Source organism: Nyctereutes procyonoides, unplaced genomic scaffold (assembly GCF_905146905.1).
Source record: "Nyctereutes procyonoides isolate TBG_1078 unplaced genomic scaffold, NYPRO_anot_genome, whole genome shotgun sequence".
Lineage (NCBI taxonomy): Eukaryota > Metazoa > Chordata > Mammalia > Carnivora > Canidae > Nyctereutes > Nyctereutes procyonoides.
Window position 1 is genome coordinate 57,674,145 of NW_026575020.1, and position 13,705 is coordinate 57,687,849.

At 60.6% G+C, this 13,705-nt stretch overlaps 1 protein-coding gene across 1 annotated transcript in view; it reads right to left on the reverse strand.

The window, feature by feature from the left end:
* The window catches only part of DNAH17 (dynein axonemal heavy chain 17), a 95,255-nt gene extending 82,062 nt beyond the window's left edge, over positions 1-13,193 (reverse strand). The window contains exons 1-12 of the mRNA XM_055333969.1: positions 12,539-13,193; positions 11,472-11,665; positions 10,489-10,681; positions 10,146-10,245; positions 9,904-9,989; positions 9,641-9,766; positions 8,662-8,814; positions 8,469-8,555; positions 6,708-6,875; positions 6,331-6,447; positions 1,536-1,801; positions 656-851 (exon numbers count right to left, since the gene is read on the reverse strand). Coding sequence (XP_055189944.1) covers positions 656-851; positions 1,536-1,801; positions 6,331-6,447; positions 6,708-6,875; positions 8,469-8,555; positions 8,662-8,814; positions 9,641-9,766; positions 9,904-9,989; positions 10,146-10,245; positions 10,489-10,681; positions 11,472-11,665; positions 12,539-12,883 — 2,031 coding nt within the window. The 5' untranslated portion in view covers positions 12,884-13,193. The remainder of the gene's footprint in view (positions 1-655; positions 852-1,535; positions 1,802-6,330; positions 6,448-6,707; positions 6,876-8,468; positions 8,556-8,661; positions 8,815-9,640; positions 9,767-9,903; positions 9,990-10,145; positions 10,246-10,488; positions 10,682-11,471; positions 11,666-12,538) is intronic.
* Between the last annotated feature and the right edge of the window lie 512 nt (positions 13,194-13,705).

The following is a 13,705-nucleotide window of genomic DNA, read 5'->3' on the forward strand; positions in this document are numbered from 1 at the left end:
TCCAAGCACATACACAAAGTAGGTGCTAAGTATTTGTTGAATTTTTTCTTAAAAAATAATGAATTTTAGGGGAGGAGGAGGTTTCAGAGGAAACCTGCAGTGTCACCGCGGGGGGGTTCAGAGCGGGGCAGACACATCCTTGCAGGAACCCGGGCCACCCCACCTCTGTCCTGGGTGCTCTGGCTCGGCCACCCAGGGCTCAGCCCTGGGACACAGGACGCATGCCCCGCAGCCCGCTGGGAGTTCCGTCCACCGCCCTGACTTGACCAGAGGGCCCATCTGTTCAGATCCTGCAAAGACCTTTCTTTGCGTGCTCCTGTCAATCCTCAAGTCGACGTTTCCTCTTGGGATCCGTGAAAGGCAGCCACGCTTTCAGGGAGCGTAGTCACCGGGGCTGCTTTCAGGGATGCTCCTGTCTCGTGTGTGAAATACCTCCTGGACGTGCTTTCAGCCTTAAGGACCAAAGCTGCAGCTAAATACGTCACAGACACCAGCCCCCACAAGCCCGTGCTTTGGGGGAAGGGGACCAGCCTCAGCGGCAACGGCGGGCTCTGGGCTTCTCCCGCCCGCCGCCCGCCACCTGCCGTGGGACCCTGGTCCCCGCTTGGCCCTTGACACGGACGCCTCCGGGGCTCAGTGGCGGGACGGCACCCACCGCTTTGCTGAAGTTGACTTGGATGAGGTTGGTGGCGGGGTCCCGCTGTATCAGGGGCTGCCCCAGGTTGAAGTGGCAATCCTGGTCCACGCCTGCCACCCACTGCTGGTAGGTCTTCTCCCGGTAGCGCCTCAGCAGCTCTATCATCTCGTCGTACTTCTGGTAGATCAGCTTGGCCTCCGAGCTTGACATGACCCTGGAATCGGACGGGGTGCTGAGGGGCACGCCTCTGTCGGGGCCTCTTCAAGCGCCCTACGTGTGCCCAGGCAGCCAGCGTTGTTTCCTCGGGGCTGGGAGGACCATGGCCCTCGACCTGCAGCAGCTGGGCCAGGAAGCCAAGCCATCACCTCTGTAGCCACAGGTCCCAAGGGGCCAGAACTCGGTTGCTGACTGCCAGCTTCCATCCCAGCTTAGGAGCAGCCGGAGAGAGCCAAGTAGGGGCCCAGCCCAACCACACAGGCTCCCCCCCTTCCAGCCCCCAGGCCAGCAGCGTCCAGTCAGGGCGCACCCCACCTCTGCCTGCCTTCCAGTCTCTGCCAGACGCAGTGACAGTGACAGTGGCCGCACCCCCCACCTGCCATGGCGAGCCCTGACGAAATAGCCAGTGTCCGCCCTCATTCGGGGGGTCTCTGTTACCATCCAGCAGGCTGACCGGCCAGGGCAGGGCGAGCAGCTCCTTACTGGCCGCGCTCGCTGAGAAGGCACCCAGAGGACGAGGCACACCGGACAGGGTCTCTTTGGGGATCCTGCTTTGGGAAGGACAGCCTTGGCCGACGTCAAGTGTGGGACTGGCCCTCCCGCCCTCGGGGAGTCAGGAGAGACCCTGCTCGGCTCCCGCAGCCTCAGGGGCACACTGCCCACGGGTGGCACCGCGACTCACGGGTGTTCTATGTACTTCAAGTCCCTCCTGGGCGCCTCCAGCCTCTCCTGCAGCTCCAGGCTCCACTTGAGCTGCCCGGCCACTGGCGGCATGTTTTTGTGGATCGGGGGGATGTTGCCGTCCGCAGAGGCCGCAAGCTGCGTGTCATACAAGGTCTTGGCGTTGTCCAGCTCGGTGTCAAACAGCTCCAGCATGACCGAGTACCTGGGCACCACCTCCGCAAGGATCAGGGGCCGCTCCAGGAGGCCCCCACACATATGCAGGAGCTGAGGAGAAACAAGGGACGCGCCTTCGCCAAGGTCCCACCTCCTGCCCCATCCCCAGGGTCACTCCAACTTCGTGGCTGCGGGCATGCACGCGGCCAAACTTGAGGAGCGGGAACACCTGCCCCGTCAGGACGAAGAGCCTCTAGGCCGCCGTGATTCTCATGTTGACATGTGCCGAGTCCCCAGATGCCTGGCTGCACCCCAGCACCACAAACTAGGTCCGAGGTCTGGAAACATTCTAGGCCCAGGAGAGGGGTCAGGCTGAGCAAGGTGCAGGGGAGGCGGGGACGGGGGCCCAGGTGACATGTGCCGACATAACGCCATCCCCGAGGACCAGAGGAAATCACAGAGGGAGCTGGGGAAGGTGTATAGGGCACGTCCCCAGGGGCTTGAGCCCAGGTTACCTGGGTCCCCGGGGAGTAGGACAGCCCGTGTCCCCTGTCACGCGTCCTTTCTGGGATTGGAAAGGCTGGGCCTGCAGACCTGCTGGCTGGATGCCACTGCCCTGAATTAATCCAGGAGGCGTCACAGCACATTTCTGAAAGCAGTGACCGCGGCCCAGTACCTCTGCAGGGAGCTGGCTCATCACCCCCGCAGTCTACATACGGTAAACAGTGGGAATCGTTTAAAAAATAAAAAAGCTTAGTAGAAGAGAGGAAGACACTTTGGGCGTTTCGGTTAGGGTCCCGGCTGGAATCAGAGGGAGAGTTTCCTAGAAGGTCACCGCTCCAGGTCGGGGTGCAGGGAAGCCTAGGAGCAGTGTAGGCCTGAGGCTGGGCCTGACGGGGTGAGAACCTGCAGAGAGAGTTCTGGAAGCTCCACAGCGGCCTGAGGTCATCCAAGACCCAGGCGAATGACAGCCGCCCTCCAGGCGAACGGGGATCAGTAATGCTCAGGCCACACCTGTCACAGCCCTGGTGCCTGGGGGCCCTGGACCTGGGTCTCAGATTTGCCCCAGTTTTTGGTCTGAGGGATACAACGTCCCCAAAATGGCCTTTTGGGGTAAGATTGGGACACAGCTGCAGGAAAAAATGACATCTGCAGGTCCCCGAAAGCCAGACGGGGCAGCTGGCCCGCTGGGGGAACCTGAACCGGGCGCTCCGAGCTCACCTCCACAGGGCGTGCGGGGGGCAGGTGCCGCTTGGGAGAAAAAGGTGCGTCTTGTTGGTCCCTGAGCCTCCCTACTTGTCTTCCTGTTCCCCTCCCGCCTCCTCTCCTTTTCTCATTTACATAGTTTTTGGCTCCTGGGAAGGAAGCTAATTTTATTTTCCGCCAGGAGATCATGCGGAAAATTGCTCTAGAACATTCCTGGCTGCGTGTGAATCCCCGACAGTGAGAAACGGGGGCCTCATCATCGGGGCAGCTCGGGAACTTGCAGGGAATCCAGGGGGGCTGGGAGGAGGGAGCCCCAGGGCCCGTCCTCATCAGGGCGAGCGGTCGCCAAGTGGGAGAGAAACGACAAAGCCGCGCATTTGGAGGGGACACGGTTGACAGGCACGGTTTTCTCCCTCAGTTTCCTTTCTGTTTTGTTTTGTTTCTCTTTTCAATCTAGCAAAAGCACAAAGTTAAAATTTAGGGAAGAACCTTTCCCTTTTACATGCAAAAGCCGGACTGAGGCCGTAACAGGAGAGGGGATGAGCTCGAGAGAAGGGAGAGGATGGAACCAGCACCTCTGCCCCCCCCCCAAGCTCCTGGTGGGTGGACTCCAGGCTCAGCCCTGCAGGTGCCTGGGTGGGTGGGGGGTCTTCCTCCCGGTCACCCTGCCCCTCGGCATGATGACGCCCCCCCCACTCTTCCTCACGAAGGGGACAGGACAGCCCAGCTCCCCTCCCCTGGAGGGACCGCAACACAAAGTCACAGTCCACGGGGGTGGGGGGAGGCATGGAGGCGCCCCCCTAATAGGGGGTGAGACGCACTATCCTAACCACACTGTCCTAACGGCCCGGCTCGCCTGCTCAGTTGGCTCCAGCACTGGTTTGGGAGACCCCATCACCGGGGAGGCCTGGCTGGAAACCTGTGTTCAGGGACCCTTCGGCCCTCGGGTCGCCCTTGGAGATCAGTGACCTCAGTCCAAGTCTGCTCCTCTCGCCTGGAGCCAGTTCCCTCCACGGGAAAGCTCCAAAGCACCTAGTGCGGGCTCGGCTCGGAGTGCACGCGGGTCAAGGGCCTGTCCTCGGGGCGCTCACGCTCCAGCTGGGAAGGCAATGAGCGCGCAGAGATCAACACACACGGATAAGCGGGGGGCCGGGCAGGGAGGCGCGGATGGGGGGCCTCGCCCGCAGAGGCGGCCTGAGGCAGCTACCTAGGGGGAAGGGCGTTCCGGAGACGGGAACGGCGTTGGGGTGCTCTGTTGACTCGCATCCACTGATGCTCCGCTTGGAGCGCCAACTCAATCCAAGACTTAATCGCTCTTCACATGGCGGAGTTCCAAATTCCGTCGCATTTGCATTTTTTAAAAGCCAATGTCTAAAATTTGGCAAAGGAACGTCCTGGCACCTGCGTCAGGGGATCCAGAAGGCCCACCAGCACCCCGAGCTGCCCGGGGCCAACCCGACTGCCTTCCCGCCTGGCCACCCTCGGGGGTGGTTTGGGGTCCCGGCTCCTCTGCTCACTAGCTAACCGTGTGACCCCGGGCAGGTTTCTTGATTTGTTGGGGCTGGTAAAAACGGGACGGGTAACGCCGGTACCGAGTTTAGCAAAGTGCATGGGACCCAAGATCCTGTAATAATTATCGGGTGTCTCCTGTGGGCACGGAGCTCCCTGCAGCAACCCAGACGCTTGCTAAGCGAAGGGAGGAGGCAGGGTGTCCTAGTCGACAAACACGCCTAACGATAGGCGGAAATAGAACAGCTACCCGTGTATTCACCCATTTACGTGCCCAATCCCAGTTCTCCAGGTGAGCTTAGATCAATCTGCAGAGACTCCCCGCTCCGTCGTTTGTGGGGGCAGGCAGGCCACGTGGATGCGGGAAGAAGGGGGCAGGGACACCATGGAGTGGTGGGGACGGGGGCACACGGGCCTACTCACATTCTGTCCACAGGGGCTAATGGCTCCTCCCCTTCAGCCGCTTGTTACTACAAGGGACTGTGTGTCCAATGGGGTCGGATCTATTTTTCCAAGAGGAGGTGAAAAATCTGTACTTTTATGTGAACTTTCTCAATTTTTACATGTCGGTGGCTTCATTTTTAAAAAAATTAGGGACACCTGCATGGCTCAGTCGGTGAAGCATCTGCCTTCGGCTCAGGTCATGATCCTGGGGTCCTGGGATGGAGCCCCGATCACATCAGGCTCCCTGCTCAGCGGGGAGCCTGCTTCTCCATCTCCCTCTGCTGCTCCCCCCGCTTATGCTCTCTCTCTCTCTCTCTCTCTCTCAAAAATATAGATAAGATCTTCAAAAAAATTTTAAAAGTGCCACGTGAGAGTAGGCGAGTCTGTAGAGACGAGAGTAGATTAATGGTTGCCTAAGATGGGGCTGGAAGGAAGTCCTGAGGGGTCTCTGCACAGCCCATGCCTCAGTCTATGACGCTGACAAATGGGCACAATTGCCCACGTGCTGAGCTGTCTGATGAGACTCAGATGCACACAAAACCCTGGAAAGTCCAACAGCCGTCAGGTCCAACTTCAGAGCGCTGCTATTTTGAGTAGGGGCAGGGTGCAAATTTACTATGCTCATCGTGTTTTTTCCCGTTTATTATTTAAATTAGCTGGCTTCCCTTGTGGTCATTTGTCATGGCAGCAACAGGAAACCAGCCCAGAAGCGCACATGCAGTCAGCACCTCCGGTGGCGCCAACCAGCAGTGGGGGTGGGAGCGCCCAGCTCCTCACAATCCCAACGGGCTCGGTTGGTGGCAGTCACCACCTTGCTGTTTTACCAGGGACTTTTCTGGTTGCTCTCAAGGTCAGACTTAGTCGTACTCGTGTTTTGGCCGTTTGTGTTTCTCCCCTGAATTGATATTCTCTAGGGGTTTTTAACACTTCCCAACTGTCTATTTTTTTGATCCTTTTTTAGTAGCATCATCTCCTAGGTGTAAAAGTGCTGTACGCTTAACGCTCACAACTCGGATGTGGTAGGAAAGTACACAGGAGGCAGACCAGTCCCAGCCAGCACCCTGCTGCCCAGCGGTTAATGCCGCCGCGCTGCTCATGGGGTCTCGCATGTTGAAGAGGGGGTGAATTCAGTGTAGTGGGTCAAAAAGTGCGTGTGCTTTATTTTTGCGGCAACTTTGTCTCTAACCCTGGGTCCTTTTAAGCAGTGGGAAAGCTGAATCGAGTAAGACTGGACACCTTCACTTAGTGAGAACCAGGAAAGTAACTCATCCTCATGGCCTTTTCTTATTTTACGACGACACGGCGGTGAAACCCGAGAGGAGCTGCCTGGGTGTTCCCCACGGCCAGCTCTGAGACTGAGAGAGGCTCCCGCGCCCCTTTGGGTCGGCTCCTCATCTGCAGAGGACGGCGCATCACTAGGTCAGCCCGAGGTGGGCTCTGCTGCAACAGATCGCAGCCCGCGGGCCCCTGCCCGCACCTACCTTTGCACAGGACTCGATAGAGCTACAGTCGTCAAACCCTTGGCAAAAGATGGTGGCCAGCCGCCTATCCAGGTCTTGGATTTTGGTCTCAAAATCAGCATAATCGTCATCAAAACTCTGAAAGCGAATTAAAACGTCAAGCCGGTGGTCAGCATGCAAAGCAGGCGAAGTGCTCATTCTGACCCTGACCCTAACCCCAACCCTTGACCCCGCTGGCAGGTTTGGGGGCTCCCTCTGAGGATGGAGCTCATTGTCGTGGGGACACCTCTAGGTGAAATTTCGGTGACGTCTTTAGAACGTGACCAACACTCCCTCCATGTACCTCCCGACTCCTGGAGCATCCACCGTGGATCCAGACGAGGCCGCGCCCGACTTACCGAATCTCCCGGGTCTAAGGGGTCGTATTTGCACTCGGCAAAGACCTTCACCAGCTCAAAGACTTCGTCGTAAATCTGAATGACCATGCTTCCGAGGATGTTCCCCCTCACGCCTCCAAGCTCAATCTTCTCCAACTTCAGAAACTCAATGGCTGTTTTATAAAGATCCTGGTGGAGGAAAAACACCCCAGTGATCTTCATCACTGAACAGCGGACCGGTCACGGATCTAGCTCTGACCCCAGCACGGAGGAGCCAGGGAGCAAGAAGCCGTGGGGGCACGTGGCAGTGGGGAGGGGGGGACCCTCTGTTTATTTCTGTCCTCTGAAGTCCTTCCTGGAACTCAGAGGGGACGGAAGGAAGTGCCCCGTGAGTCATCTCCGAGCTGTGAACGCGGAGCAGAAGGGAGAGATGAGGTCGCTCCTGTCCGGAAGCAGTTGGAAAGGCCCGTGGAGGCTTCTGGTGCTCTGATTAAGCCCCAAATCCTCTGCTTCTCGGAAGACCATCCGCACGTGGAGCCCGTCCTGACGGTGATCTGAACAGATGCCCTCACGCAGGGGATGCCCGACGGATGCGCACATGCAAATCCCACTTCCTTGGAGGAGGGGCTCTCGTCTCATCTCCTCCTGGAGGCTTTTCCAACTAATTCTGGCCCTTGGTGGTGCTCTCCTTTCTGGAACTCTCCTCTGCCCTTTGTCTTAGCATTTAGTCACACCCGGTTCCATCACATTACTTCCCGCGTCTGTGCGAGGCCTGACTCCCAAAGGCCCCTTGAGGACCCCAGCTGGTCTCGGGACACCGGGCCCGGCCCCGTTAGATGCAAGATGCTCACGTGGTGCTCACGTCCCTCCCCTAAGCCCGGTGCTGGGGTTGGGGCCATCTTCCCCAAATGTCCTCCCCAAAGCAGACCCAACAAAAGGCAGCAGCGTGGCGGTGCCCTGAGCTCGGGCTCTTGCCTGCCAGGAGGAGGGCTTCGTGTTCCTGGCTACATCCCGGGCTCTGGAAAGCCCCCTTCCCAGGAAGCTCCTCCCCCTTCAGCACCTGTACTGTAGGAGCCTGGTCTGGGGCCGGGGGCCTCTGGGCATGAAGAACACCCCGTGGTGCAAATCTGCAGTCCTCAGGGGGTCTTCCTCGTGGCCAGAGGCTGGGGATGGGGGGAGACCCGGAGGGCCCGCCCAAAGCCGCTGCTAGGTGGTGGCCGTTGGCAAAACCAACCCTCCGGGATTCTGGGTGATTTTTCCCTTTTGAATGGTGTGAATAGTATGTGCACAAACACAAACAACCACAGGGGCCGGACCATATGGAAGATTACAGACAAAAAGCCAAACTTTCTTGCCCTGCCCACGTCTTTACGCCTCAGCTCTTCTCCCCGGAGGCAGCCGTCTTGAACCAATTAAAACTGTTCCTGGGTTCTGTGTCTGCTCCATGTATCTGACGGTGCTTCTGCAGGGTCTGGCCCTGCCCGCACTTGTCCTGACGAGCCCGCTAACCCTCTCCCTTGGCCTCCCGGCTTCCCGACCTCGTCCATGCCCCCTGTCATCAGCCTGCGTGTAGACACCGGCGTGGGATGGTGGACAAGCAACCAAAATGGGCCACTTCTGCTCTTGGCTAATGGCCGGTCCCTGACTCGGTTTCCCCACAGTGAGGGTGCTTGGGTGTGGCTTTCATCCTCCCCACCAGGAGACTGTTTGTGGACGTGGGATGAGTCGGGGAGACGCAGCTCTGCTGAGGTCAGGGCAGCCTCAACCACATTTCCCCTTTACCTCAATGGTCTGGATGCGATGAAAGAAGGAATTCATTCTGGAAAATGCCAGAGAAGAAGGGAATTCCCAGGGCACGGGCTCCTTGTCCTGTCCAGAGACAGAGAGGAGGCCGCGCTTGCCCCACACATTCCCTCGGAGGCCTGGGGAGCCCACGCCCTCTCGCCCTCGAACTTGCTCTAGAGTCAGGCTGGACCTTGAAGAAAAGCTTCATGTTGGCGCAGCAGAAATCGTAGGTGTGGTACAGCTCCTTCAGGATGCGCACGGACAGGGAGATGCCGCTCAGAACCTCCTCCGTCTCTCCCTGCAAGCCTTTCAGCACCTCGTCTGGGCTCAGGAAAGTGCGCGTCTGGGCAGAGGAGAGCACATTCCATAGTCCCCACGAGCCCTCCGGGTGACGTGCAGCCCGCAGGCCCCGGCAGCTCACAGACAGCCCGCTGTGGGCCCGCGTCCCTCCAGTCCCCTGCTGCCGACCCCTGGGCCCCCAGCACGGCTGCAGCAGAAACAGATTTCGGTCCCGGATGACTGGAGGGTGACTGGGAGGTGACTGGGGGGCCTCCAGGGGCCGAGGCCTCCGGTCCTGCCGCGCAGGGCCCTTCCACGCCTGCACGCAGGCAGCCCAGACGCCAGCACTGGAGGCCGGGGAGGGCGTGCTTGTGCAAGCAAGGAAGGGCGTCTGTGCTGGGGGAGCCCCGCGGCGTGTCGGTGTAGGAGCAGAGAAATCCCACCACCCTGGCCGAGTCCTGGGGTCCTGGGCCTCGGTGGGCAGCGCCCCCCCATCCTTTCCTCCTCCCTCCCGGCGGGGGCTGCTTGGGCTGATGCTGCCCAGGTCACGAGAGAGCCCTGGGTGGCCTCCAGGAGGGCCCAAGCCTGGGCCCAAGCCTAGCCCCAGCCTCTAAACCCCGCTGCCAACATCTTTGCCTGTTTTTAAAGCACCCAGGAGGGGGCGCCTGGGTGGCGTTGTCGGCGACGCGGCCGGCACTTGATGGCAGCTCAGGTCAGGATCTCAGGGTCCTGGGATCCCCCCATGGGCCCCCTGCTCTGCGGGATTTCTTTCCCTCCGCTTCTCCCCTGCTCGAGAGCACACACACACTCTCTCTCTCTCAAATCAATAAACCCAAACTGCCCAGGAAGCCAGTCGGGAGGAGCAGGCGGCGGGGCTGGGGCAAGGCTACCATCTCGATGATCTGGTTGCAGAACTCCTGCAGGATGACGATGATCCTGGAGGGCGTGTTGTAGTGCTCCGAGGTGGCCCAGATGAAGCAGATGGTGTGCAGCACCTTCGCGATGAAGGTCGGGAGCTGCGGAGAGACGGGCCAGCCTGCGGCGTCTCTGCCGGCTGTGCTGCCCGGGCTCTGGGAAGAGGCACCCCCGCCCCCCCCTCCCCCGCCGGGGCACCTGCCCGCCCCTCACAGGGGCCTTCCTCAGGCCAACACACCACCGCGAAGTCGGCTTGCTCCATCTCCTCCAGCAGGATCCGCAGAGGCTTCAGATACAGAACAATGTCGTTGGCCTCCTTCAGCCCTGCAGAGCGAGAGCGTCGTGACAGCGGCTCTGTGATCGTGGGGCACCTGTTCCCTCAGGACCCAGGACCCCCCCCCCCCCCCGCCAACCAGAGGAAGCTGCTGTGGGGAGGCGCCCCAGCCCCTCGCTGAAGGCACCCGCCGCTTCCCGCCTCACCGTCCGTGACGTTCATGTACACATTTTGCAGGGCCGGCCAGTAGCAGCTTTTGGCTTTTTCCAGGATCTCAACTATTTTGTTCACTTTGGGCCTGTTCAGCTGAGAAACAGAGAACAGGAACGGACATAAGCCTCCCATAGAAGCTCGGAGTCGCTACCCAAAGGCACGCGACCCCACAGCTGCTGGAGCCGAGGACTTGGCCCGGGCTATCCGGGTCCCCTCAGGGATCCTGGGGGTCCGCACAGAGGGGTTGAGGGGTCACGAATTCGCCTGGCTAGGACGCGGGCCCCCTGGCTGCTGAGCAGTAGAGGCCCGGCCACCCCCGTGGAGAGGAGGCGTCACCTGCTCGTGGATGCACTTGAGATTCATCAGTCGGGCATCCCAGAACTCAAACTCGACCTGGGGCAGGGGGTGTAGCCCGTCCAGCAGGGCCTGGGCCGAGTCTTTGCTCAGCACGTCCCGGATCTGGTGGGACCAGTCGATGATGATGGTTTCGATGGCGTGCAGCAGCGAGTTGTCCAGAGAAGAGGGGATCCTGCGCAGCAGAAGGTCGGGCAAGATGCTCTGGGTGGGGATCGTGCCTCCTCAGGGCCCCCCCGACAACAGCACCCAAGCAACCTCCAGCAGCACCGCATCTGGCCTCGCGCCCCACGCTCCTCACTCGCAGCCACCTGGGGAGGCTGGAAGAGTGCCCCCGATCTCCCAGCTAAGAGAAGCGCCGCGGAGCAAGGATGAGACCAAGTGTGGAACATAATCCATGCTCAATGTGGCTTCCCTGGCCGTCCTTATTGGAGGCACACAAGGCTGTGTTGGGGGCCGAGTGGAGGACTCTCAGCGGAGGATCTGCCTGCACAATGAGCCCCCCAATAGCGGTCACCCTCTGATGTGTGCAAGTGGAACACGCTGTCACCCTGCAGCAGCTCCAAGAGCCTCACACACCAGCCAGTTGCAAATGGTGGTCCGGCAGGCGCGAGGGGACGTCCCAGGGCCTCTGAGGTGACTCAACCTCTATTTAGAATCACAGTCTCCACCTGCTGAAAACCCCTTCTGCACCCCTGAGCACCCACATCCTAAGTCGGGACATCCCCTTTCCTGGCTGTGTGATGCCGGGGGCAGCGTGACACCCTACACATGGCACATCAGGCCCAGACTGGTACCCAGTGTACTGGGTGAGGGGCTCCGGGCTCCCTCCTGTCCTGCCCCTGTGCCTTTGACCTCAGACTCTGCACAATCTCATGGTACCACCTGTCCTCCCGTGTTTCATCCCCGGGGCACAGGGGTCAGCGGCTCCTCCGGCCGGCCTGTTGCCGGGGCTCGGCAGATACCTCTCCATGGACTCCAGCGTGCCGTCCAGACTCCCCAGGTGCTCCGGGATGGGCAGCAGGGTCTTCCCCTTGATCTTGCCCCCCATCACAAACATCTCATTCTTCAGCTTGTGGACCTGCTTCACAATGTCTTCCGAGACCACGCGGGGCCATCCACTCAAGTTTTCGCTTTGGTTTAACAGAGAGTAGAGCACCTGAAAGGGAATGGCTCTGTACTTGTGCCCATGCCCCCTCCTACCTGGTGGCTCCCGGGGGGAATAGGGAGACCTCGGTGCCTGGAACCTGGGGACACCGAGTCCACGCCAGGAGGGGGCATGGCTGGTCGAGGAGCGCAGACTCAGCATGACGGCCCAGCAGCAAAGTCATCCCCAAGAACAGAGCCCCAGCTCTCCCAGCAGTGGCTCACAACGCTTGCTGCTGCCCGGCGGGGGCCGGGGGCGCTGTTAGGGGCGGAGCTGGGCCGCCTACTTGTGCATGTTGAAGACCCAACCCCAGCACCTCTGCGTGTGGCTGTCTTTGGAGATGGGCCTTCTAAGAGGTGATTAAGTTAAAACGAAGTCCCATGGGTGGGCCCAAATCCAATGTGACTGGTGGCCTTATGAGAAGAGATCTGGACGCAGCTGCCATCCCTGCCTGGGGTGACCACGGGGACAAGGCAGGACAAACGGCACCGCATCAGACTGCACCCTGTTCTTTCTCTTTCTTTACTCAAAGTCTCAGAATTGGGAAGCGCATCTCCTGGTACTCAAGTGGTCCACACCCTGGGACCCTGTGGGCCGCACCCAGTGCATCTGTGGTCCCAACGATATCGAGGGAGGACCAGGTGCTAGTTGTGGCCTCTCGGCCCTTGGGTGCACAGCACCGCCTGGAGGTCTGTCCCCACACCAGGGCGGGCAGGGCCCGGGCTCCTGCATTTCTGACAGGCTCCCAGGGAGGTTGACGCTGTGGCCCGGGGGCCACCCTCTGAGCAGTAGGGCTCTCGGCCACTCACCACAAGTATGAGAAACAGACACTGTCCCTCCAGAGCTCTCGGCCCCCAGCCCAGCGCAGGCCCGCTTGGCACCCACCTCCTCCACGGTGGCGATCAGCTGGTCCACGGGTGCGGGGCCGATGTCCCCGTACAGGAGACGGTCCTTGTAGTTATCCTTGCTGATGTTCTCTGGTCCCTTCTTGATGAAGTAAACCCCTTTGGACTTGAGGGCGGCGGGGAAGCCCAGGCAGGGTATGATCACGCCGGCGGGACTGAGCGTCAACACCAGAACCAGGACGTCCGGCTTCTCAAAGAACTCGGTGAATAAGACCATGTTCTCTTCGGCTCCGATCAGCTTGCTCCACTTGTCGGGCTTGAACCTCAGAATGAGGGAGGCTACTCCCTCCAAATACTCTAACCTGACGTCCGGCGTGATGGTCATCGCGGCGCCTCCTTACGCTGCCCGCCGGGTGCCCGAGACGCTGGCGCAGTGCTGTTTCTGGAGACACGTGGAGCCTCTGTCCTGGCCAAGGGGGAGGAAAGTCCCCTCGCGAACGTGCACCCGGCAGCTGTGCGGGGCCTGTGGCGGGGGGGGCAGAGGGGTCCCGTCGGTCCGTCCCACTGCACAGCCGCCCCCCGCCCTGCCGGCGGGCTGTCGCCATGGCGCAGGGCCACATAGCGGCAGCGTGTGCCCGTGTCCATCGTGACCAGGAAGCTAAAGCTGGGAAGGGCAGAGATGGGCGCTGGGGACAAGCGAGGGCGGGAGATGACGGGCCGGTCCGCAGGTGCTGGGGCGGGGGAGGCCCGATGAGACAAAGGAAGGGTCAGGTTGGAGGGTCCCGGGGCAGACGCCACACCCCTCGGTCCGGGTGGAGCTCGGCACGCGGCGGCCGTGCAGGGAAGCGTGAAGGTCATTACGTGCTAGGCCCGCCCTAACCCCGGCCATAGTGTACCCCAACTTTTGCCCAGCCCTTTGGCCTCCCCCGCCTGACCCGCCCCCCCACCGTATGCTCAGGAAGGGATCCAGCTGCAGATCCCCACAGACCCTTGGAAGCTGCTCACACGCCCACCTGCAGGGGCAGAGCTAACAGGAGAGCCGGTGGGGGGGAGGTGGGGGGGGCTTAAAAACACCTTCAAGTCCTGAAGGACCAGGACTAGGGTGGGGCCGTGAGGCATACTGAGGGCACAACATTCAAGGGATCAAGAGAAGGGATCCCTGGGTGGCGCAGCGGTTTGGCGCCTGCCTTTGGCCCAGGGCGCGATC